This window comes from Nannospalax galili, unplaced genomic scaffold, assembly GCF_000622305.1.
Source record: "Nannospalax galili isolate Female #2095 unplaced genomic scaffold, S.galili_v1.0 scaffold528, whole genome shotgun sequence".
Lineage (NCBI taxonomy): Eukaryota > Metazoa > Chordata > Mammalia > Rodentia > Spalacidae > Nannospalax > Nannospalax galili.
The window spans coordinates 484,269-510,727 of NW_008359681.1; the positions used below are offsets into that span (position 1 = coordinate 484,269).

Consider the following 26,459-nt stretch of genomic DNA (forward strand, 5'->3'; position numbering starts at 1 on the left):
TCCTCCTCCTCCTCCTCCTCCTTCTTCTTCTTCTTCTTCTTCTTCTTCTTCTTCTTCTTCTTCTAGATTTATCGTATTTATGCATAAATGTGCACATGCGTGTGGGTGCCCAAGGAGGCCAGAAGAGGACATTGGATCCCCTGGAACTTGAGTTATAGGCCTTTGTGAGCTACCTTATGTGTGTGCTGCAAACCAAACTCTGATCCTCTGCAAGAGCAATATGTGTTATTAACTGTTCCATCACTCCAGCCCCAAAAGGAAGTTCTAATAGTTAAATTATAAATATATATACCTAGAAAGATCATTTGGTATAAGTCTTTCACGTTATATTTTGCAGTAAAATAAATGGGGCCAAGAGGGGTGAAGTGATTTTTTTTTTTTGTCACATGGCTGTTGAGCGGCGTGGTAGGGGTTAGAATCTAGTGTGAACTTTCCCCCATACCATTTTCTGATAATCTTATGCATTCATTTATTTCTTTTATTTTTTAAAATTATTTTTATGTGCATGTGCATATTGCATGCATGTATGTAAGTGCACTGTTTTGTGCAGTGCACACATTGGTCAGAAGAGGGCATCAGATCCCCTGGAACTGGAGTTACAGATAGTTGTTAGCCACCATGTAAGTGCTGGGAATCGAACCCAGGTCCTCTGGAAGAGCAGCCAGTGCTTTAAACTGCTGAGCCATTTCTCCAGTCCGCCTTCATTTATTTCTTACTAAAAAAGTAATAAGCACTTTTGAAGAAAATTTGCAAAATTGTAAATGACTTCAAAAATCACGAATAGTTCCATATACGAAAGGTAGCCAATGGTCATGTTTTGTAATTTTAAAATCTTTGTATGTATATACCTGGTGTGGCAGTGCACACCTTTAATCACAGCACTCAGGAGGCAGAGGCAGGTGGATCTCTGTGAGTTGGAGGCCAGCCTGGTCTACACAGTGCATTCTAGGCCAACTGCAGCTACAGGAAGATCCTGTCCCAACAAACAAGCAAGCAAACAAACAATCTTATCTGTGTAATATTGTAAGCATTTTCTCAGTAGCATCAAAAGCTCTTAGACAACAGATGTGAGTGGTTAAATTCCTTGTCCTGGTTCACAGCTGTAAGTATTGGCCTTGAGGTGTCCACTGCTTATGAGGCTTGTGGATTGGCCTTCAGGCAGCCGGTCCAACTTGCATCCAAGGTCATACTGCTGTTTGCAGGCTAATGTCTGTTTAAGTTGCTGTTAACCCTACTTAAATAGAATGTGAACCTGTCAACACCTTGAAATTCATGGGCTTCCTCATTCTGTGATTGGAGGCTCTCTTTGCAACGCTTCTCTGGGAACCAGAGGAGTTCTGTGGGCCTTACATAAGAAAACTCACAGTCACACACAAAACCTTGTAATTGTAGAGGGCTCACAGACCACCTTCCTCCCAAGTTTAGTGCTGGATTTCAGGCTAAGAAACACTGGCATAGATGGCAATGTGGATTTCCTCTTTGTGGTTATCTAGTTAAATCTCTAAGGATAAAAATGATGGAGGTGAGCTTCAGATCTGAGTCAGGATGCGTTGTTCATTGACTGTCCCAAGGGGCCCTCATCGATTCTGACTTTGGAATCCTTTTTCCAGCTTTGCTTGTCCCCATCTTTTCTGTCCTCTAGTAGTGTTGCCCTCCCTCCTGTTACTCACTATTTCCTGCTTTGCCCCAATGCTGTTCTGCTCTCCACTACTACATTTTTCTTTTTCCAGAAGCGCACATCATTTCCTGACACCTTTTCTTTTCTTTGGCCACCAAGCTGACCAGTAACAATACACCGTGGGAAATCTTTAGCCGTTGGCTCCTTTTTGCAGTTTTTCTTAATTTCTACTTACTGTTTCTGTTTTCCCAGAGCAAAGGAATGATTGCCTTAGAGACTAAACACTTACAGACATATATCTGTGTTTTCATTTGTCTTTAAAGTTAATTATTGTATTGTAAATATCCTTTCAATATGCTAAGAGGCATAGGAGGGTAAAAAATTGCCTTTAGGCCGAGGTAGTGGATATTTATTCCTGTGTGGTTATTCCCCTTATGGCTATTAGCCTGCAGCAAGTACAGCATCAAATTTTACATAGAATCATTGCTAAAAGAAAGTTTATTGGTATTTTTTTTTGAGATAGGGTCTTATCTTATAGCTCAAGCTGGCCCCAAACTCATGGTGATCCTCCTTTCCCAGGCTACTAGTGCTGGAACTACACCATGCTCCATTATTTGTGCTTTTTTAAAAAAATAAAATTAAAATTCATTTATTTGTGAGTTCTGGGGCTCAAACTCAGCTCATCAGACTTGGAAGTAAGCACCTTTACCCACTGAGCAATCTTGTCAGCCCTATTATTAATGATTTTTAAAAATTTTTATTTATTTATTTATTTATTTATTTATTTATTTTTTAATTTATTGTGTATGAGTGTTTTATCTGCATGCAAGTGCAACACATGCATGTAATGCCCACAGTGACCAGAAGAGGGCGTCAGATCCCCTGGAACCAGAGTTATAGATAGTTGTTAGCAGCCATATGGATGCTGGGAACCTAAATCAGGTTCTTTGCAAGGGCAGCCAGTGCTCAGCCAGTGTTGAGCCATCTTTCCAGCCCCTCAAGTGATCTTCTTACCTTAGTATGCCAAGACTCTGAGACTACAGGCACATACCACACCATGCTTGGCTAGTGCTCTATGTATCTAATTATTACTAGTCACAGTCGGTTATACTTGGATTCTTGGTACCTGAGTATGGATATAAAGCCATCAGGTAGATTTCAATGGTAATGTTTATCACCTCTACTAATTAACATGAAGTAAATTTTTATGCTTCCTCCTCAAATATAACTCCTTTTTTTATTGGTTGATTTTTTTTTGTGTATATCATACAGAACATCCAAACAATCTTATTCATCTATATACCCACTTCCCAAATGGCGTCCTCCCATAGTGCCCCCCTACCACTGGAGCCCATATACTCTGTCATCCCTGTTACTGTCCACTGTGTTGTCAGCACCCCCAACCATTCCCCAGTGCTTGTCCATCTGTTGAATCTAGTCAGCCTATCTAGATATGAATGATTTTTAAAAGTCTAGTTATTCTGTTGAAATACATCTTTGTTTTATAAAACATCTAACAAGTTTTGCAGAATAACATTTTCTTAGCTGAGGAAAAGGAATACTAATTGTTAGTAAATTTTCCTTAGGTTTTGACTCTAGAAAAAGAGTTAAAGCTGCTGATTTAATTGAGTCCTTTAACAAATGAAAATGTGTGCATTTTTGGTGAACACTTCATTTTGTTTTAGGGTTAAAGGTGACCAGTGACCCAACACTGGCATTAACATTGTATTTAGCACTAAGTTTTGAGTGCATTCAGTCTCTAAGGTGGTTTTGACACCATCCTTACCCTTGATGAGTGTGCATTCTCACTGAAATTTGAAGCAAATGTACTAGAGGGAAGACTCTGAAAAAACTCCTTTAGTGACAGGAGAGTGGTACCCAGAGGGTTAACAGAGAAACAGCAACTTCATCCTGCCTGGGAAGATCAGGTGATGTTTCCTGAGGAAGAAGGCATTGAAACTGGAGTTTGGGTATGTTCAGGGATCTACAGCTTCTTAGATTGTGATGGATAGTCTCCTGGAAGGGAAGGGAAGACCGGGTTGAAGACTAAAGTTAGTTTTCTTCAGAATCAATAATTGCCCTAGAAAAATTCCTTAGATCTACCTTAAGTTTTCGTGATTTTGAGTACCCAGAATGTGTGAATATATATAAAATGTGAGAACAAAATCCCTGTTTGTAGAAGTATTCATTGTGTCCTGCTTTGAAAGAGCCCCTACTTCCTACAGGAATACTCTGGTCTGCTGTAACATCCTAGTGCTGTGCTCTTACTGCACTACCTACCCTTAAAGCATATTACTGGGTGAATTCTTATTGCATGGGTTAACGTGTGTAAAAGCATTGAAGTCAGCAGATTCAGGAACTCGATGATGTGTGTGGAGTTTGAATTCAGAGACCGGACATATACCTTGCTCTTAGAAAAGTTGTAAAGAATAACTTGGCCACTTCCTGTCCTTCTGAAATGGCATTTCCTCTGGGGCCTGTGCTGACCAGATATGATCATCATGTGCTAAAGTGAAGAGAAACCACATCCTATTCAGAGGCTTGGAATCTGAGGTTGAATGCTGTACCATTCAGCTTTCCTTGGTGGCCATATTTCTGAAGGTCAGTCTGTCCTCAGTGAATAGTGTAAAACACCTGTGCTTTAAATGGCTGAGATGTTATATAGCAAAACATCTGACAATAGTATCTCCATTCCTCTAAGCTCCAGCTAAAATTTTCTTCTTCCATGAGTTGGGTCATAAGTTGAAGGTGATGAGTGCTTTACCGCAGACAAGATGATGGCTTTAGCTTTACTTCATCTGGTATTTAAATCTAAAGCTCTGAGGCAGGGTCTGAACAGCCTTGTGAATCTTGTACTACATTTCCTGTAAAGTTGAGAACCTTTGCTAGTATATTAATCAGCTCACTTTGCATAAATCTCTGCATGAGAAAGTTTAAAAAGACTTGCTTTACAACAAGGCATGTTTTCTCCTTTTGATGACATAAATTATGGAACTGATCATGGCTGTCCTTTTGCCCTGGCTGCTTAGAAGCTCAGAGCCAATTAGAACTTGTTTTCCTTGATTATAAAAAGAAATATAAAATCATTGCTAATTTATTTTTGAAAACATACAAAATCCTCAAGAAGAAAAATGCCTGACTGATGTCATGAATGTGTGGTTATTCCAAAGGAATATTGGAAAACAACTGCCATGATTGGCAAAATTTGGAAGAACAGTTGATTGTGTGTGGTGTGTGTGTGTGTGTGTGTGTGTGTCTCATATATACATATTCTGTGGGCGTGTGCATATATGCATACAGGTGTGCATGTATTTGTGCACACATAGGTGTGGAGACCAGAGGTTGACATCAGGTGTCTTACATTGCTGTCCACCATATGTTTTGAGATGGGGTCACTCACTGAATCTGGAGCTCATCGATTCTGCTAGGCTGGCTAGCAAATGAGCTCTAAGGTTTCTCCTGTCTCCCCCACCTGAGGAATGGGGTTATAGATACACATTGTTGTTCCTGGCTTTTATGTGGGTGCTGGGAATCCAAACTCGGGCCCTCATGCTTGCTGAGCCATTTCCATACCTCACCCCTTTTTGAGCCAAGGTCTTGTATGTAGCCCAGGCTGGCTTTGAACTCACAATCCTCATGCCTGAGCATGTGCCACTATGCCAAAGGGTTTATTTTTGTGATGGCTAATCTTGGATGACACACTTCGGAAGAGGGACCTCAATTAAAGAATCACTTCCATCAGATTGGCCTGTGGGCATGTCTGCGGGGGCATTTTCTCAACTGCTAATTGATGTAAGAGGGCCCATCCCACTGTGGGCAGCACCATCCCTAGGCAGATGGGCCTGGGCTGTATGAGTAGCTGAATGTGAACCAGGAAGCAAGCCAGTAAGCAGTGTTCCTCTATGATCTCTGTTTCAGTTCCTGCTTGAGTTCCTTCCATTATTTCTCTCAGTGATGGACTGAAAGTATAAGATGAAACAAACCCTTTTCTCTCCAAGTTGCTTTGATCATAGCAAGAAAAAACAGAACAGTTTTCAGTTGCTGGAGATCTTTGTAATATGTTATAGCATCACAGTGATGGGAACTGTCCTCTTAGGCCATGTAGCCAAGAGTCCTGAATTTAAGATTAAGGTTAATTTCTTTAGCTTGGGATAACATTAGCATCAACCACAGTTACAACTAAGTGAACACATACTATGCTCTAGCACTTAAAAGACTACTTAAAGACCCTTTTAATGCCTCAATGAATTTCCTTGATGGGATTAAACCCAAACACAGAGATTATCAGTAGTTGCTAGGTGGTATCTTTCTAGCAATTCGAGCAGAGTTAGAATAAGCAGCTAGTTCAGTAAGTACCATGGTTGAATGTGTGGCCTGGATCTGTGTTGCCAGTATTTGCCATGTGGCCGCCTGCATGCTTTTAAACTCTGCTATAGTTTCCTTATGTGTGAAACAGGGCTATGTTGTATGGTGTTATGAAGATTAGCTATATATCTGTGCAGTGTGATTTAAGTATTGTTTGGGACACAGTAAACACAGCACTTTTCATATAACCTTTTAAAGTCCTTCACATCACTTACAGAATACCAGAATAGTTTGACTCACCAAATTGGAGAGCGGCCTCTTCTTAAAGACCAGGAATTTAGGTAGCTTAGTGGTCATGGGATCTGAGGAAGAACTGGCCTATTTAGAACTTCTTGAGCCACTTCAAAAAGTGCTCAGGCTGTGTTTTCCTGTCAGTTTCCATTGCCTGACTGATCTGATGTCTAGGGCACGTCTAAGGTTTGATTTAGTTCTTCTTTCGATTTTATGCATATGTAGCTTTTTCTATTCTTTTGTAACCTGCAGGGCACACTGCAGCGGGCAAAAACTTCCTTTCCTAGGCTTTTGTGACTGTCTCTATCCATCATCCAGTTCCCATGTCTTCATCTTGCCTTCCATCTTTGGCCTATGCTTCTTGAAAGAAGAAACTACATTTCCATGGTGACCCACTCTGTCCTTAGTAAAGGGCATATCACCTCCTGGTACCCACACACATGTTGGTATATGTAGAGAAAATGTTCATGGTAAATGCTTTTGTTACACAGAATGTTAATATATTAAATGTAGTATCATCTCTCTGGCATAGAACAGTGGGTGCATGAAGTTTTTGCCCGCTGCAGTGTGCCCTGCAGGGAGAAACTCTTCTGCACTGCATTCCCTGGGAACACCCTTTCTGCTTGTTTGTTTCCGGCTTTGATCAGGAGCCAAACATTTGGTGCTTAGCCATAACATAAACGAAAGCATTCTGAAACTGTTCCACTTTAAGACCAGGCAGGTGACCTAACTGGGAGCTTCAGGTTGGAAGTAATTACCGAGAAGTCTCGCTGAGAACGACGGGTTTTCTTTTCAATCCTACAGTCTTTGGATTCACATTGATTTGGCCCACGCCGCGTGGAACAGACACAATGAGGCTGGTCTTTATCGCTAAGGCAGTACACTGTGTATTGTTCTGTTTGGGGTTTGTTTTCCTTTGGCTGGTGAACAGGGAGCCTCCCATTTTCTGAGCTGTGTAGTAACACCCCTGGAGGCCGGCCTTCCCTGTCATGCCTTCCCACCCCTCAGGCTCTGCACACCCAGTCAGCGCGGCTGACCCCTTGTGCCTGGGAAACCGGTTTCCTTTCCACCTCCTGGCCACTGGCATGCTTGGTGCTTCGTGGAGCCAGGGACTCGCAGCTGTCCCCGTTTCAGACTTTCTGACTGGTGTCCTGGGTGGAGAATGCAGGCTGATAAGTACAGGACAACCAGTAGAAATGTCAAAAAAGAGCTGGTCATAGAGTCACCCCTGCAGTACAAGGATGCAGCCCCTGGAGATGTGGAAGCAGAGAGTCCTAGCCCGGTGCTGGTAAGACTGATGTCCTCATGCTGTGTCACAGTGTGTGAATGAGGCTGGCATCTCTCTCTCTCTCTCTCTCTCTCTCTCTCTCTCTCTCTCTCCCTGTCAGTCTCTAGTGAACCTTTCTTTCTGCCTTTCCTTGTAGACTGACTTAGGTTTCACTTCCATTCTTCCTTGAGAGGAAAGAAATGTCAACGTTTTGTGGGTGAATGTGGTTCCCAGGAGTCTTCTTTGTATGAAACAATTCGGTATTGTTCAAAATTATGCCCCATCTAGCTGCGGTGCTTTCCAGAAGTAAACCCAGCCAGGGATGTTTTAATTGCAACTATGGCATTAAAAAAAGTTGTGCTTTGCAAAGTTAAACTCTTTTCTACATTATCTATTTATATTACTAAGAAAATTTCAGGTGCCCATGAGGGCTGTACGAAATGCACCTGGCTGAAACTGCATATGTTCTCTTTGCGTGGAAGAAAGGTTGCTTTGAACAAAGTAGAAAAGAATCTGAGCTGTGAAGCAACTGTGAAAAATGGATGTTTTAACATTAGCTAAATTCTTAGCAGTTTGGACAAAGTCAAGTGCTTTGGTAGACTCTGGAAGGAAGAATGTGAAAAGTAGTTGTGTTGTTATTAGTGAGTAGGCTGTACTTGTCTTTGGAATTTCTTTAGTACAATAAAGGCACATAATTTTTAAGCAAGCTGCAAAAAACTACCAACATGCACTGTAGAGGGGACAATTGAGCCTTTCAAATGATCTGTTAAAGGGATTGTTAGACTAGTACTTAGTACTTTTATATATACTGTGTGTGTGTGTGTGTGTGTGTGTGTGTGTGTGTGTGTGTGTGTGGTGTGTTTATAGTTGCTGCAATTGGACCTCCATGTTAAAGTGTTAGGTGTCTAATTTATTATATCAACAATGAATGGGAACTTAAACTTTCTGAGAAAAAAATTTGAATTGAATTGTAGTTTCTTTGCTTTCAAAATTTCATTGCTGAGGAAGTCAGTTAAATAAGTTCTTTTTCACTGCAGATTTTCATCTTCAATGTTTCAACTTTTTTTTTCTTTTCTTTCACTTTCTGGCATATAATGTCTAGGACATTGTTACCCTAGATTCCTTTCTGCTAGCCTGATCTCATTTATCTGTTGAGTGTCAGGAGCCGCTGGCATACTACGTAGACTGAGCTGCTTAAAGCTCCCAGCCAGTGGAACTTGAGCTTTCGTGGAGGAAGTTGTGTGGTTTGGGTTCCCTTGTGAATATTCTTAAACATCATCTTCTGTCAGGGATTCTCCAGATGTGTAGAGATATTTATCCAGATACATTGCAATGATGTTGTGATTTAAAAAATGGACTTCTCTTTCTAGTGTTCAAAAATTTTTACTGCACACACTAGTTGTTTAAGTCAAATCTCGCTTCAGACAGTTCCTTGGGGAGATCTTTTCCCACTATAAGGGACAAGGCTGGGCTGGTTGCAGCTGTACAGGGGTGAATGCTCCTTGACTTGGAAGCTTCTGGTCCTGTGTAGTGTTCCAGCTCTGCGCACCTGCAGAGAGGTGTGAGGGAAGGCGAAGGAAGCTGTGATACAAGACACTTTTTTTATCTGTAGGGGTTCTCTTCTTCCATAAAGGCAAGCAAGATAAGAAGAATATCAGCTAGAAGAAGCAGGGATATTCATCCAGGGCTTCTGCCCAGGGTAGATCTCTTTACCTGTGACTATGGTTGCCTACAGCAAATGAGAAGACATGGAGCTGTGCTAAGGTGATTTCTCTGGCACTGCCCTGAGAAGTGTGTTGGAGTGCTATTCATTAGCGTATCATCAGTGGCCCATGTGTCTGGATGAGAATTCCCAAGCCTATAATTTGACTGAACTATATGGAGAGATGTTTAGTTATAGGTACATACTTTATTTTGAAAGTAGCATTTGTCATAAGTGGAAATAATCTCTAGGAGAAAGTATTAAATAGTTTAGAAGGAATAATTACTGCATGTAATATGAAATATAAATAGTATCCCCCCTCCCTCTGCTGGGCTCCAATTCAAACATGCAAGGCAAATTCTCTACCACTGAGCCACATCTCCAGCCCCTGTCAACGGTATAGAAGCAAGAAAGAAAAGTTGCCCTTATCCTGCTCTTTGAAGGTGACCATTGTTAATAATCTTCTGTGTTCCTCTAGACTTTCCCCTGTGCATATTAAAGCATAACTCTGTGCCTATTTCTGTATACTTTGAAAAGTATATGAATAAAAGAGTTTGGTGTTTTTTCCCCACAACATATCAAGAACCATATAAGGTTCGTGTTATTATTTTGTATGTGTGTGCTTGTGTATGTGCAGGTGTATATTGGAGGCCAGAGGTCAACCTTGGGTGCCATCCATTTTATTATTTTTTAATATTTTATTTGTTTGTATTTTATGTGTATGAGTGTTTTGCCTGCTTGTGTGCAAGTGTACCATGTGTGTGCAGTGCTTGCAGAGGTCAGAAGAGGGCATTGGATTTCCTGGAACTGGAATTGAGGAAGGTTATTAGCTGCCATGTGGGTACTGGGAACTGAGCCTGAGTCCTCTGCTAGAGCAGCCTGTGCTCTTACCTTCTGAGCTATCTCTCTAGCCCACACCTTATTTTTTGAGATAGGGTCTCTCATTGACCTGAGGCATGCTGATTAGGATAGCCTGGGTGGCCAGCAAGCCCCAGGGATCCTCTTGTCTCCTTAGCTATAAGATTGTAAGTACATACTACTATCATGCCTAGCTTTATTACATGGGTTCTGGGGATTGAATTTACGTCCTCAGACTCACATGGCAAGATCTTTACCCACAGCTATCTCCCTAGCCCATATGCTATTTGTTTGTTGGCTTTTTTTGAGACCGGGTCGTCTATCTGTAGCCCAGCCGGCCTGGAATTCACTATGTAGACCAGGCTGACCTCTATCTAGCAGAGATCTGCCTCTGCCCCTCTGCCCCTTTAGCATGCACCACCATACCTGGCTGATAAATATATCTTAAAGGCAAGCCAGTCTTTGTCCTATAAACTGTTAAACATTTAATTTTGCACTTGTGCTTGGCAAGAGTATTCATTTTTTCTCTGCCCTGAAATGTGTATGGTTTTCCTGAGCAGCAGTAGTTTAGGGCTGGGACAGCCTGTGGTGGTGGTGGTGGTGGTGGTCTTGAATTCTAGATCCTTCTGTCTCATCTCCCACCAAGGGTTGGGATGAGAGGTAGAGGCCACCATACCCACCTGCAAAGTTAGTATGTGCTTGGACATTACAAAACTTCAGAGGCTAAAGGGTTCAGCTCACAGGCATCTACTTAGATGGGTCTTGTCTCCTGCATTCCTGCATTGTGACAATAAGCAGAGGAGGAAAGCCACTGTGAAACTTCCTCATTCCACCCAGACCCACTGCTGAAACCATAGAGATGACTGTAGCTATGGATGCTGGACTGGACAGCAATCAGATGCTGTTGTGTCTACGTGTTACCCTGCTCACATCTGAATACCAATCTCTGCCACCCCCCCACCCCCGGATTCTAAGGCAGTTCCTGGGAAGAATTTATTCTAATTGTTACCCTCTAACCCTTTAGAGGAAAGGGTGTGACATTTAGAGAGTGGAATCTGGCTGAGTTCTAAGTCATTTGGTGTAGCTCCTTTGTTGGGTAGCAGGTAAGGACCACAATGCTGGTCCTATTTTGGGAATGTCGGCTATGGAAGCCAGAGAAAAGCACTAAACTTTCACATGTAAGGTGGACTCAGATGTTTGTTGATACTGTTTTCACAGACATGCTTTGAATTTTTTCTATTTTTTGTGGGATCATCAAATGTGTTAAAAGCTGAATTTGAGTTCTGACTGGAGTGTTTCCATTCACACATGATCACCAAGCAGCTGCAGGCTACAGCAGCGCCCCTGTATCTGTGTAGAGGAAGACTAGGCTTCCAGCTGGCTAAGTCAGTGCAGGACCTGGGATCTCCTCTCCCACAGGCAGAGGGAGGAGACTAGAGTTTTTCTGACCCTGAACTTTTCACTTTAGACATAGCAGACCAAGCGAAGGCAGACACAATTCCTGAAACTCAAGCCTGTGGGCAAGGATCATACTCATAGTCCAGAAGACTGAGTTACCCTAAGTGAGTTAATTCAGTTACACTGAGACACCTTCTGTATGTGCATAAACTACTTTAGAAAAAAAGTAGGGATAATATGTTGCTGTTATTTAATGAGCCATTTCTGGTTTTTCAGTAGTATGAGACTTAGGAATGTTCCTGCAGCCTTTGTGTGGTGACACATTCACAGGTGACCAGAATCAGGACATTGACTTCCTGAGAGCTATAAGCCTTCATGTCTGTCTGCTAGTGTTTCCACCATTGTTTATTCACTACAGTTCACTCAGCCACACTTAGAAGACCTCAGATCTGTTGGACTTGCTGGGTAGTCACTGCAGGCTACAAAGACCTTCCTCTCCTGGGCCAGACAAGACAATACCTAACATCCTCACTGGGGGAAAGATGGGCTCTGGGATGTTTTAGCACTGCAGCTGGCTTTCCAGTAGATTTGGGGGCTTCTGACTGGCTAGAACTAATACATATGAGGTTCCCATTATTGCGCACCTGTTTTGTAGAGTGATGGGGAAAGTAGTTTTTGGGAAGTTCATATTTAGGTAAAGTGGGGGGTGACTGTAACAGTGTCCCTGAGAGGCTGTGTCTCCACCTCATTCTAATGCCAAGCCACGCTTGCTTTCTTGCTTGTATAGAAAATGAAAATCTACCTGCTCTAGTTTTTTTCTTTTTCACATTCTATCCTAACATGCAAGCAGACTGGCTGGTCGCCGATTTGTATAGTAAGGTAATGCTAGCTGCCTTTTGTTTTGGTATAATAATAATAATAATTGAAAAAAAAACAATCCTTTGCTGCATGCTAGGCACTGTTTTATGCCCATTAGATGTGTTTATTTCAGTGAACTCAGTCCACAGAGGCAGGAACTGGCATTAATCCTCTTACTGGCACACAGTGGTTAGGTAGTTGGCTCAGTTTCACACTTAGTAAGTGGCAGAGCCAGGATGGCAGAGTCCTGAGGGTTCCTGAGATCCATATTTACACACACACACACACACACACACACACACACACACACACACACACTCACACACGCTCGCACAATTTATTGACAAAGGATATTTACTTCAGCTTGCATCAGGAATTGAAAGATACATAAAAAAGGTAAAAGCAGTCCTGAAAACTTAAAAATTGAGGCTGAAGACATGGCTCAGGGGTTAAGAGCATTTGCTGTTCTTGCAGAGGCCTGGAGTTTGGTTCCCAGCACCCACATTAGGTGGCTCACAACAGTTTATAACTCTAGCTCCAGGGAATCTAAGGCCCTGTTTTAGTCTCTGTGGGCACTAGCACACACACACACACACACACACACACACACACACACACACGCACGCACGCACACACACACGCACACACACAAAGCCTTGAAACAAAAAGCCTAAACAAAAAGCCTTGAAAGTTGTTGAAGGATCAAGTTACAATGGCAGAGCATGCGGTTGAACGATTCATAAAGGAAATGATAGTCATGCTTAAAGAACCTGGAACTAGGAATGAGCTCGAGTCGGCCTGAGGAGTCTCTCCTTCGAGTGTTACAAGGACCATCTTCCCAGAAAGGTACATACAACTGGTAGGAGAATGCACAGGCTTGAAGCTTTCCACCCTACCTTCTCTTTTTCTTCATTTACAGCATGAGCCAGGACAGCCCTAAAATGTTTATTCCCTTATCAGTAAAATGGGCAACTTGGTGCCTGTAGTGTTTAGAAGAGGCTGCTGTTTGCCCAGAGAAACAATGGAACCATTTCTCTCAAACTTTGCGGGTCACCACCATGTTCCCCACCCTCCCTGGGCTTCAGTTTTCTCATCTTTGAAATAAGAGGCAGGTGGTAGACCATCTCTCAGGTCTTTTCCTAGAATAACCTGGGGTTGGGTCTGGACTAGGACCCTGGAATTTTAGCTTCCAGTTTTAAGCTTAATTTATTCTAAATCACTTGGGTTTGGGGTTGTGAGGACTGCAAAATGGGACATCTCATCACAAACAGTGACTGGGTTATCCACTTGGAAATGAATAAAAGGAGAGCAGAATTTAGAACAGTAGATAGGAGATATAAGAAACCGCAGCTTGAGTCTGTGGCAACATGTAATTGTAGTTTTTGCTCAACTTTCTAGAAGTTCGAAATACCATGTCTTATAATATAACTAGTTCAAAGTTTCTCTTAGGCATTTCAAGCCTTCAGAAATTTGTAGCATGTTCTAGTTTACTTTCTGTTGCTATGATAAACGCCATGACCAAAGGTAGCTTGGGGAAGAAGGGGTTTATTTCAGCTTACGGATTTTACAGTCCATTGAGTGAAGCCAGGGCAGGCATTCAAGGTAGAAGCTTGAAGCAGAAACCAACAAAGGAACACTACTTACTAGCTTGCTTCTCACCTTTTTACACAGCCCAGGCCCACCTGCCTAGGCATGGTACTGCCCACAGTGGGCTTGACCCTTCTGTATCAATGAGCGATCAAGAACATTCCTCACAGACAGGCCCACAGGCCAATCTGATGGAGGCAGTCCTTCAACTGAGACTTCATCTTCCCAGGTTTGTCAGGGTGACAACCAAGATTACCCATGGCACAGCGCCCTACCCCAATAGCTATACATACCATTTACCAGCAGGGCTCTGAGGGCCCTGCAGGTTTCCTGGGTGGCAGCCAGTCCCACAATTCTGTTTCAGGATCTACTCCCCAGGGAAACGTTGTGGCAAGTGGGACCAGGTGCCCAGCACTGGTGCTCATGAGACCCACTTGTTAGTTCTGTATCAGGACTGTTGAATGGAGGTAGGAGTGGTTGGCTGCCCACCTCTCACCTTCCAAGGGCTTGGGATTGCCAGGTTGACCCCCTGCCTTACTCTACTCTTCCTGGAACACAACTGTTCATTTCCTGTTCAGCAGTCTTCTCTGAGTCTCCTTTGCGGAGGTGGTAAAGCATGACCTCCTCTGCCTCTCAGAGGTTGCCTTTCAACTTGCTAGCTGTGGCTTCCACAGTGTGTCAAAATGCACATCGTGTCAAAATGCCCCAGGGAGGTGATGGAGTGCTCCTGCTCCTTTTCATTCTCTTCTAGCTTCAGAGCTTTAGCTGTCAACACCGAGATGTGTTGAACTGATAAAAAATTTTAAAAAGGAGGAAGTGATGTGAGTCCTGTGCCTTAGCTCTCCTACAGGTCTGTGAAAATGTTGGTTTAGTGAACATGCTTGTAGCTGAGCCTTGGTACCCAAGTCATACTTTCTCTGTTCCTCTGCTCCAGTGTTGCTTCCTGTTACCAGTACCATTTTTTCCAGGAAGCCACAGCTTGAAACCTTAAGACCATGTTGGGTGTTTAACACATACTGGGAGTCACCTCTGTGATCTCCTCACATTGACTTCCACGTAGCCCAATCATATCTACAGTGCAGTGGAGACCTGCAGGACACACGAAGTCAGATCTTCCCAGGGCAGACATGGCACTGAAGAGGGGCTTAGATACCCCGAGCCTCTCTGTTCTCCTGCTCTATCTCACAAAGCCTGATTTAATTGCTGCATCTCTCCTGTGATGGTTTTTCTGAAAACTACCAAAAATTTCAGAAAGTGGACTTTTTCTCTTGTTTTTTTTTTTTTGTCTTCAAGTCTTAAAAATTATCTGCATATAAAATTTCCCAAGTCTATAACGATGCTAATAGAAATAGTATGTAATTGGTACATAATTTAAAATTTTCTAGTAGCTGAAGTAAAACAGGTGAAATTAATGTAATTTTAGCCAAATATTTCCAAAATACTACTAATCCTTATAAAAATATCAAGGTAGTTTTATATTCTTTTAGTCATTCTGTCACTGACATTTAGTCTCTGCCTATAGCACATCTGAATTCAGAATAAGCACATGTCTTGGGCTCTCTCTCTCTCTCTCTCTCTCTCTGTCTGTTTATGTGTGTCTGTGTGTGATGGGATTTGTGTATGTGCACAGGGTAGAAGACAGCCTTGGGTCCCATGCTACCTTGTTTTTTGAGACAGGGTCTCATCAAGTGAATTAGGCTGGCTGGCCAGCAAGCCTTAGGGATACCGCTGTCCCCACCCCCCAACGCTGGGATTATAGGTCCACCACCATGCCCCAACTTTTTTATGTAGGTTTTGGGTATCAACCTCCAGTCCTCATGGTCCTCATGTTTGCAGTGCAAGCACTTTACTGACTGATCCATCTCTCCAACCCCAGAAGACCACATCTTAGGTGCTCCATAGTCACACGTGGCTAGTAGCCACTTCACTGAATACCACTAAATAGTACACATCCATAAATTTACACATTTAGCCTCAAAATAGGAATTTGTCATGGGGGCATGAATCACTGGATGAGCTAATGTATTTGTGAATACATAAGGAAAAATGATGTTAGTGTAAGGTTTTCTTTTCAAAGCTCATTCCCTGAAATGCTAGTTTATATTTGTAATATAAATTATATAGTACCTGGTGGCATCTGCATGTGCCCAAACATCCAAGCAAGGCTCGTAGGGAAGGTTTAGTATTTCAGAGTAAGATTATTAATATTTTCCAAGTAGAACACGAGTGTCCTTGAAGCAAGCACTCCACGTCTTCTCTCTGTGAAGATGACACTGAAGAGGTTGGTAGCTCAGGGCAGAGCAAAGAGCCCTGTGCTCATGTCATCTCCAGGTGTGTGGAAGTGGAAGCAGCCCAGTGCAGAGCAGGAGGAATGAAGCACTGGGTATGTGTTTGCATCATGCTTCCTGCGCATCTGATGGGGACAGTCCTGGGCTTGGGGCTGGGAGACCCCAGAGTCACCCTTTGTATGACCTCCCTTAAATCTTCTAACTCCTCTGAGCTGCCACCTGTCTATGAAGGTGATGCCACTATACAGCATTTTGGGAAGGCTTCATGAAATAAGCTGTATGTAGCCTGGCAAAGGATGTGCCAGTTGGGGGCTAAAATTGAATTGAATCTGAGCTACACACACATGACCCTCGTAACACATGTGGTGAGCTCCTGCTCTGTACCAGGCACTAACTATGCAAACTCTTCAATACTGTGGTTGTGAGAATAGAAATTGTCACTTTTCAGATAGGGCCATTTATTTCATTAATGTGTGTGTGTGTGTGTGTGTGTGTGTACATGTGTGCATGCCTCTGCAGGCCTGTGGAGGTCAGAGGATAACTTGCAGGAGTCAGTTCTCTTCTTCCACCCTGTGGGGCTGGGGACTGGAACTCAGGTTGTTAGACTTGGTGGCAAGGCCCCATTTAGGGTTACTTAAAGGCTAAGTGATGCATTCTGCCTGAGGCCATATTGAGAGTAAGCAGTAGAGCCAGGAGTTTTTGAAAATACTTGCTAATGTGGAATTCTCAGAAACAGATGGTCTGTAAGAGTGTTTCCCAAACTGAACAGCATCAGAATCATCCAGAATGTTTGCTGAAACAGTGCTGGACCACCCCAGAGCTACTGATTCAGGGGGTCTGGGGAAAGCTTGCATTTCTAACAAGTTCCAGATATTGCTGGTGCTGTTGGTCTGGGACTGAGCTTTGACATCCTCTGGACTGGTATATGGAACCCCCATGTGCCATCTCCAACAATACTCATCATTTTGGGGATGGGGATATAAATTCTAATTCCCAACACCTGCCCTATCTTAACTGGCCTTGGCACTCACTGCCTTTCGCTGATAAACCTTCAGAAACTCTTTTGTGAGCCAGAGTATCCTATGAGCATTCCACCCTCCAGCCCCAATATCTTAAAATAAGTAGCTTAAATAAGTAAGTTGTTTTGAAATCTGACTACAGCTGGGTTTTAGAGCGTTTTCATTTAATTACTTGACTTCTTCACTTCAGAGTTTCAAAAATGGATTTCATTGTTTAGGGAGAATTAATAATTATTTAAACTATAATGCTAAAAAAAAAACAAATAAAACTACAGGTATTCTGTAGTATAGAGTCTTCTTTTTTTTATTTTTTTGCCTTTTTGAGACAGGGTCTCGATCTGACAGAGAGCCACTAGCCCCTGCCTCTGCCTCTCAAGTTCTGGGATTAAATGTGTGTACCACCACACTCAGCACAGCTATCTTTTTTTAAAAACCATGTCTTTCATCTGTGCAAAAGCAGCAGGCAGAATTAGGGGCCAGAAAAATGAATGTGTATGAGGGAGATACATGGTGGCTTTCCTTTGCCCCTCTGTTCTCCTCATACCCTTCTTTAAAGCTTTGGCCTGCAGCCTGTATCAGAGATAGAAAAGATGCTTTAAGCACTGTATTTGCAAGGGAGTGAGTCCCAGTCCTCTGAGCCCTCTCCTCATGTGACTTGTGGGCACAGGGCACGGAGTAAGTTCCCTAAATTCCTGTCTTGTCTTCCTCTCTTCATTAGTATTCCCAGCAGCATCCTCACTGAGCACAACTGACTCAGTAAGAGCAGTGAGATGGTTTAGTTAATTGGTATGAGTATTGCTACTACAATTTCTATTCGAATGTTTCTCTTACACATTTCCAGATGCTGTTGATCAGTTTCCCACAGAGTTTTAGTTCTGTTCATTTGAACAGTAGAGTAATACTTTTAGAAAGGCATGGCTGCTTATAAAAATGACCTCTGTAAAACCCCAATTTTCTTCTATCACACGGACTGATTTTGAAGTGTCCACATTTACCTCACAGGGATATGCTAGATTAATAAAATCATGGTCCATCCACAGGTTCTCTAATTTGAGTGCTTTTGAAAGTGCCATATTAAAGGGGAATTAGACATCTTATAAGCATCCGGAATATAGAACTGAATTCACAAATGTGTCACTGTTGGCCTTCATTTGTTTTGAGGATAATGCCGCACGGCAGTGTGAGAAGTAGATTTAGATGTCTGAGAGTTTGGTGTTCTGCCTGTCTTCAAACTGCCATCTGTTGTGTTGTAGTATTCTAGTTCAGGTGGTCTTCCAAATCCAAGCTCAGATAAGTTCTTGTCTCCTATATTTATAGATTATGCTTATGTGTATTGTCAATGAAGTGTAGAAATTAAAATGTAGGCACCGTTTTGTTGGGGACCAAGGGGAGAGCCTGAGTCAAGGTTGGGGGGACCCCTCCTGAGGATCAGGATAGTCCCTTCCCTCCCACTCACCTGAGCCCATCTTAAAACATCAGGACCAGGTGATCTCAAGTTCAGTTGTTTGCACAAGCTTGTGGTGCTCACATTATCAAACTTGCTGTGCTTCCAAACACTTCTTTATTTTTATACAAGCCAATGAGCAGACTAGAAATGACACTGTGTTACTCAATGAGAATGGGACTGTTTCCTGATTATAGCCTTTCACCATGTAGTCCAGGCTAGTCTCGAACTCCTGCCTCAGCCTCCAAAGTGCAACAATTGCAGGTATGTGTCACCAGGCTAGCAGTCTCAAGCTATGGGCAGAGGAACATATCTGTCATTAGGTGATGCTTTGGTCATCTTCCTTTGCTGGAGGGTGTGTGCAACGGTTAGTCCCCATGATCCTCCTGCTTGCAGCTTCCTCAGTGCCCTTTTCACTGCTAGACTGACCTTATCTAGCCTCACGTGATGTAGTCTGGGACAGTCTTCAAGTGAACTAGTCCTTGACCACCTCTTCAACTGAACACCTTTAGAATATGTATATGCATTTTAGAGAGGAGACTGAGGACCGCATGGGCAAAGGTGGAGCAAGGACACCCGCTAGAAGCCATTCCTTTGGACTCCAGTGCTGCCCACCCATTCAGAGGAACAAAGGCCTCACAACCTGCCATCCCTTGTTCTTCAAAGGCATTGTCCGCTGCTCTTCTCAGTCAGTCGTCATATAGGTGCCATCTTTCAGAAAGGCCTCTCATGTTGTCTCCCTTACACTGGATTCCCAGGGTTCCTGAAGTACCCACAGACTGGGCCCCACATTCTGGCCCACTGCCACCTACCTCTAGGGACAGGTTAGGTTTGTCATAGTGAGTCAAATCCCCCTCCTGGGGTACCACCGTTGTTACTCATTTTGCCCTTTTTGTTCAGATGTCTTTCCTCTGTGAGCTCTTTTGGTCAGAAGCTGCATCCGTCATCTTTTGGTGTCTCAAAGAGCTGGCACAGTGCACATGGACAGACACAGCGGTATCAATACCTGTGGAGAGAAACCACTAATATTTGTGCATGGGGAAGGGAGGTTATTAATTTTCTTAGCTCACGCCAATTATATGAAAATGAGGATTTCTCAAATCCTAAAACTTTTTAAAGTTCTTGATAGTTTGTAGCAAGAGTCCTGTGTAAGAAAACAGTACAGGAAGGCCATGAGGCCCACACTTCTTGTCACCTGACTCAGAAGCACAGCCCTGTTGCCCTCCCCAGCATCTGTGCTAGTGTCCTGCTGCAATATTGAAAGCACCTTTGAAAATGGATTTAAGTTTCATGAAGAATCGAATTGCTTTTGTTGTCACAAAGAGGAATTAAGGAAGTCCTAAATTTTCATAAGCAGGGATGAGTTTCTCATTTCTTAAAATAGAATGCACCAAAACTTGCCATTTCCTTAGTTTGCTATTTTAAGAAGTGGCATTCAGGAGTTCATCTTGTGTTAGTTAGCATTCAGTAACTGAGACACAAAGGCAAGAAATGTCTAGAAAGTTCCTAAGAAGCTCTTGTGGCTGAGGGAAGGACAGTGGGATTACTTTGTTGCTTGGAGTCTCTCTCTTCCCATGACTTTCAGACCTTGTGTTCAACCAAAATTAAAATGATTTTGTGGATGAGTGCTCTCCAGGTCGGCTGGATTCCAGAGGCTCATTTTCCTGCTGCTGGGAAGATTCCCTGGTTCCGATTACCTTTCCGTCTGGTGTTTCAGTTTGCATGAATGTGTGCTGTCTGGCCCAAAGTGGGACATGCTGTAGGGAGGGAGGGGTTTAGACAGTCTGTGAGAACAGTTAGTGTGAGGGCATCATCACCTCAAGTTTGCTGCATCCATGCGAGTGGTAGAAAGGAAGCATGAATGTTGGGGGTCTCTGTACTGCCAGGTGCTGTGTTCAGTAACTGGGAGTGCTGTGGTTTCTGTGCCCATGGCCAGGCTGGGCCCATGAGGTCCTTGAAATGAGGGGCAGTTTTCCCAGGCCAGTCTGGCTCCATGTCCCTTGCCTCAGGTCATTCCTGTGGGATTTTTTGAAGTCAGGATTTTTTTCGTTTTTTTTGTTTTGTTTTTGTTTTTTTTTTTGAAACAGGGTCTCCCTGTAGCCCAAGCTCCACTAGAATTTGATGTATGGACCAGGCTCGGCCTGAGTCTCATAGAGATCTCCCTGCTTCTGCCTCCCAAGTGCTAGGATTAAAGGCATGTGCCATCATGCCTAGCTGGAAGTCATGTTTTGATCCTTGTTGAGGAAACCGCTTGTGAGCACTCTAGGCCTGCTAGACTCCAGCAGAGCTAACCTCCTTAATCTTTCCCAGTTAGTGCCATGGAACGAGCAGCTGTTGTGGGGTGCCTCATCAGAGAAGAGCACTCAAAGTTTTGCTGAATGAAAGTTGTTACTGGCCAGGAACTACTACACAAGGGTGTCAGGAATCCAGTGTGACATCTCTAGAGTAAACTTTTATATAGAAAAAAACATAACCAGAGGTTAAAAGCTTAAGTTCCCAAGCTTACAGGTGGAGAGTCCCCTTAACAATTTCTATTCTGTTAAGCAACAATTACTATTTTGCAGAAGCAAGCCAAACATAACCTACAGAAGTCATAAATCTCCAGTTAGCAGGTACACTCTGGGGCAGTCTGACCTGTTCCCAAGACAACCGGGGTCTAGCTGACATGTGTTCCATACCCTGGGGCAACTGCCTGATAATTTCAGAGACTAGAATCAGCCTAAACTTTAATATGGCATAGCTATGGTCAAGAAGGTGCTCTTTTACATTCCGCACTGGTTCTATGGACATGAGTCAAATATTAGACTCATCTAGGAGATTATATTGTTCTCTTAGGACCATGATTTTTACTGTATTTACTTGTTGACCAACTGTCAGACCTATGAGTAGGAGGACTAGAGGCCTACTTAAGGCCGTGAGCAGGGTAGTAAGCCACGGAGACCAGGAAAATAAAGACTGATATTAGTTGTCAGACTAGTGCTAAGTTTTCCCTGATAATTTTAGACTGATTTGTATAGAAGCAGTAGGTCTTTCCTAAAGTCATATAAAGGCCTACCTGAGAGGCAATGTGGACCAGTATGCAGAGGCAGCCTCCTCCTGGGTCCTCAAACTAGTTAGAGGAAGTATGTTTAGGTCTGTTTTAGGGTTTGGGGTTGGGGTAACTGGGACTATTCTCCAGTAGTCATATTTGCAAGAACTTTCCCATCTCTAGTTTTCCTGAGCAATTACCTTGGGAGGAAAAGAAGTCAAAATACAGTTGTAACAATCAGGGAATTCCATCAGTCTTAATTTTAAAGGGCTAAAGGTCTGAGTGACCGTCCATTTTCCAGTTTTGTTTGTTTGTTTGTTTTTTGTTTTTAAACTGAGTATGATGGATCCACGAGGAGATCCTGGATGCTTCTACTATTGTAGATTGCAGTGAGGATTATAGGCTACAGGCCCTTCCTGGATGGTTTCAGAGTCTGAGTTGGGACTTTCCTGATCCATGTCAAGTCACTGGGCTGGAACTTGTGGACTGCTAAGGCAGACTGGAGACCAGCTCCTCAAATCATCTGGTAGATGGCCCTCTGGGCCTGTTGCAGAGCCTGTAATGACTTGAGAAGGCAGTGATTATTAATCCTTCCTGGTATAGAGTACACCTAGCTCTGAGTAGGGCTAAGGGAAGGAAGTTGGCCCAACTTTCGCCTGTTATTATAACCAGATTGATAAGGGTCTCCTTTAAGGTCTTGTTTATTCTTTTTATTTGTCCTGAATTCTGTAGTCTGTAGGCATAGTATAACCTTCCAATCTATATTTAATGCCGTTGTCAAATTTTGAGAGGTTTTGGCCATGAAGGCCAGGCCTTTGTCGGACCCCAAGGTTAGGGGAAATTTAAACCTAGGAACTAATTTTTGGTGTAGTTTCTTTGTCATTATGGAGGCTGTCTCAGTCCAGGTGGGATAAGTTTTTATCCATCCAGAAAATGTGTCTATGAAAACCAAAAGATACTTGTACATGAAGACAGTTGGTTTAATCTCAGTACAGTCCAGTTCTCATTTTTCCCTGGGGATGGTGCCATGGGCATGTATTCCCTCTGGCACTTAGACACAGGTAGGCTTTGGTGAGGTAGTCTAGCTGGAGAATGTTGCCCATGTTTTTTGTTTTTTTCCTTCTTGTATGTAGGAAGGCTTTTGGGGCAGGCTTGATTCTGGCAACATGACCAGGTCCTGGAGGGGCCCAGCTGGTCCTAGGGCTGCCTCCCAAGCGGCCAGATCCATTGTTCTTTTTTCTTGTGTCTCAGTGGAGTCTTTTTGGAAGGAGCGCTCTCCCCTGATACAGTGCCCCATGCACATAAGCGATGGCAAAAAGCATACCAGCTGTCGGTGCACACGGTAATGGCTTTGTGCTTTCCCCATTGGACTGCAGCCCCAACATACCTGATGTTATTCTGGATGGAGCTGTTTCCATCCATGTACAGTACCTCATTTGCCTCTGGCAGTGGGACATCAGTCAAATCTGGTCCAGTAGATCAGGTCAGTCTCCTCATTCTGAATGCTAGACCCTGCTGCCTTGTGGAGTTACCCCACTGGAAGTGGGTCTAAAGTGTGTGAACACTTCAGTCCCCACTCCCAAATGCTGATGTTTTCAGTCCTTCACAAACTACATCAATGTTCAATTCAGCTAATAATGTAAGCATCTATTTATGTTTGCTCTGGCTTAGTACCATCTCCATTATAGCTTTCTCTCTGTTAGGTCTTTTGTTTTTCTTTCTGTGTGTATGTCTATGCCATTGTTGGCCTGTTTTATATCTTATCTTCCTGGACAATAGGGCAATTTTTTGTGAATAAGTCAGTATAATTGAATGTATAGGAAACATTAAGTAAAAGAAAAAAAATTTACCAGGCAAGCAATAATTGCAGTGTATGTGATAATAATAAGGTGCATTTAGTATGTGCCTATGGTCTGCCAGGCTCTACCTTTAATGTGTATTAACTCAGCTAACCCATCAGTAGTCCCTCTTAACTGAGAATCTCCCTGTCACCGTTCTGTCTGGCCTCCAGTTTGATCAACACTCATGTGGTCCATTGGCCCACTCATAGCAGATCTAAGCTTTGTGAGGGCCTGAGCTTATAGAGACCTTCTGAACAAAAAGGCATTCACAATTTGAAAATCAAATAAGGCATGTGTATTAGTTACTTACTTGCTGCTCTGACAAAATACTGATAAAAGCAACTTAAGGAAGGAATAATTTATTTTGGCTCACAGTTGGAGGTTGTAATCTGTCATGGCGGCAGGATATGAAACCGCTAGTCACCTTGAGCCTGCAGTCCGGAAGCACACAGAGATGAATGCTCAGCTCCTGATCTCCCTTTTCTGCAGTCCAAGACCCCTGTCCATGGAATGGTGTTCCCCTTATTTAGGGTGGATCTTCCCACCTCAGTTAATCTAATCTAGAAAGTTGCTCACAGGCTTGCCCAGAGGTTGTCACCAGGATGATTCTAGATCCTGTCCAGTTGACAGTATTAACCATCTCAGTAAGAAAGTGAAAATGCTTCTCAAGATTTTGAAATCTCAACAAATTAGAAATTTCAAGAACTAACCTAAGGCATAGATACCAGCAATTCAGGAAAACACTTTTCTTTTCAACCAATAAACTTCCAGATCCACCTGGATAATACTTCCTTCTCTACATTTTTTGGCTTCATATTTTTTAATCATCTTGTGATCATGATTGCATCTTATCATCCTTTATTATAGGGACAGCTCATTTTGTTTTTCCTTTGGCCTGATCAGTCAGGATTTATGTGGCGTCATTGAGAGTTTAGAAAACATTTCTTCTAGCTTCACAGCATTTGGTAATGTCAGAAAAGTTTTAGGATTTGTGAATCATCCATTAAGCTACTTATATGATTTTTGAATTTGGACATTTTCAATTAACTAACTTATAATCTTCTGTACCCCTGTATAGTTCTGTGACTGAGCCCCTCAAAATGTGCCTGTACCTCCCTGTGGCCTCTCGTCCTATACCTCTGTATACATTGGGGAGACATAGCAGATGTGTTCCTGGAAGTCTTCCTAAGGCAGGATGCTTAGCAACAATTGACCCATGCAGGAACCCCTAAAGAGGGGATACCCATAAGTAAAGGGCATTAAGCTTTATTAGCCTAGGTCCTAGGCAGGATGCTGGAGGGGCATAGAGATAATAATAAGGCCTAGTCTTGCCCCAAGGGGATTACAGGGGAGGAGATGAATTGTTCATAGTCTATGCAACCCAAGGCCCAGTGAGGTGCCTCCTTGAGACTGCTACTGAGGAGTAAGCAGCAACAATAGCAGTACAAAAGGCTCCTGGTAATAGGTTGAGGGAGGTGGTAAGACCTACTTTGCTTTACTTTTTTTGCTGTGTTTACCTTATATGTAAGGTTTGTTTCTAGAGGAAGGAGTCTGCTGCCATAATAATGAAGCCCCTGGCATTGAGGGCTACAGAATTATTGAGATGGGTGGGACATATTGTCCAGGAAGGGACTGACAGGAGTAGGCTCAAGCCAGAAGCAGTGGATGCTGGGTTTAGGGCTTAGAGATTTGAGTGGGCACTTAGTCATCCACTTAGTCATCCACTTAGTCAAGGAGAGCTTCATTGTCAGGTTAGGGTGTTGATGCCTTGGGGACATTTGTTGGTTCTCATTTGAACTTCCACTCCTTTATTGTTCCTTTCTTTCTTTTTCTTTGGGGTGGGGGTGTGGGTGTGGGGGAGCAGTGTAGCACTGATTGGCTTGGTACTTGCTATGTAGATCTGGCTGGACTCCCACTCACAGAGATCCACCTGTCTCTGCCTACTTAGTGTTAGGATTAAAGTCGTATGCCACCATATGCAGCCAAGGTATAGTCTAGGATTCATGATCCTCCTGCCTCTGCTTCTTCAGCCTATCCTAGTGGAAGGCTTTCTTCCTGCTCTAGTATGATCACTTCTTGGTGAAGTGAGAAAATGTCACAGCTCATACATGGCAATTGGTTCAGCTTCCTTCCTCAGCTCTGTCTTTAACTTCACCAGGACCTCTCCCTACCTTCAGGTAAATGTTTACAGCCTGTCTCTCTTACTAGGACAGAGCATCTTAAACTCAGTTCTACATGGCCTTTCTCCAGGGCATTATAACCTTACTCCCAGATCTGTACCTGGAGGCAGTTAAGAAGCTCAGCACCAAAACAGTTTCTTGTTCTCTGAACTGAAAAATTCTCATGATTCCTGGGGTATCATTATTATTGGGAGCACTTCAGCATTCCCAGAGAGTTTGAGCAAATACAGGTAGCTAGCTAGTCCCTGCCCCTGGCGTTTGTCACACCATTCTAGGGTAAGACCTCAGAATTTATATTTGTAAGGCTGAATTAGCTGTTCACTGGAAACCTCTGTTGTAGACAGTTTGTGGACTGGAAGTCCCACAGTCTCTTCTTACCTGATTTCACATGTGGCCTGAGAATGAATGTTCATGGATAAAGAGTTTTAGGCTTTTGAGCTGAAAGTGTTGTGCTATGAACTATGGTTCAGGTTACTTCCTCAGTCACTGTAAAAACAACACTCAAGCACTGTACGTGTTCTGAGTGTCGTAAACTCAGGAGTTAGCCACCTCTGTCCTCCAAAGTTCTCCAAGATCCTCATTTTGATTTCTTCATGTTTCTTCTTATGTTTCTTTTTATCTTTCCTCATGTCTACTTCCCTCAGGCCTGGGGGTCCATCTCTTCTGTCTCCTCCTCTTCTGGGGTCCCTCTGGTCTCCTTCCCTTTCTTCCCTTACCACTCTGCTTTTTCTAGCTGTTCTCCACTGATAGTTTTTGCCTCTCATTGTGTAATCCA

General features: G+C 43.1%; 1 protein-coding gene across 30 annotated transcripts in view; it reads left to right on the plus strand.

The window, feature by feature from the left end:
* Positions 1 to 26,459, plus strand: part of Dock9 (dedicator of cytokinesis 9) — a 333,922-nt gene that overhangs the window by 121,348 nt on the left and 186,115 nt on the right. For 4 of the 30 annotated variants that reach the window (XM_008823568.3, XM_029558898.1, XM_008823571.3 and 1 more), the window contains exon 1: positions 7,377 to 7,502. The exons of 22 other annotated variants lie outside the window; for them this stretch is intronic. In XM_008823568.3, the coding sequence (XP_008821790.1) occupies positions 7,377 to 7,502 (126 nt within the window). Of the gene's footprint in view, positions 1 to 7,200; positions 7,503 to 26,459 lie in introns of those variants that run through there. 4 more of the 30 variants (XM_008823578.3, XM_029558902.1, XM_017795711.2 and 1 more) reach the window with 3 other exon arrangements.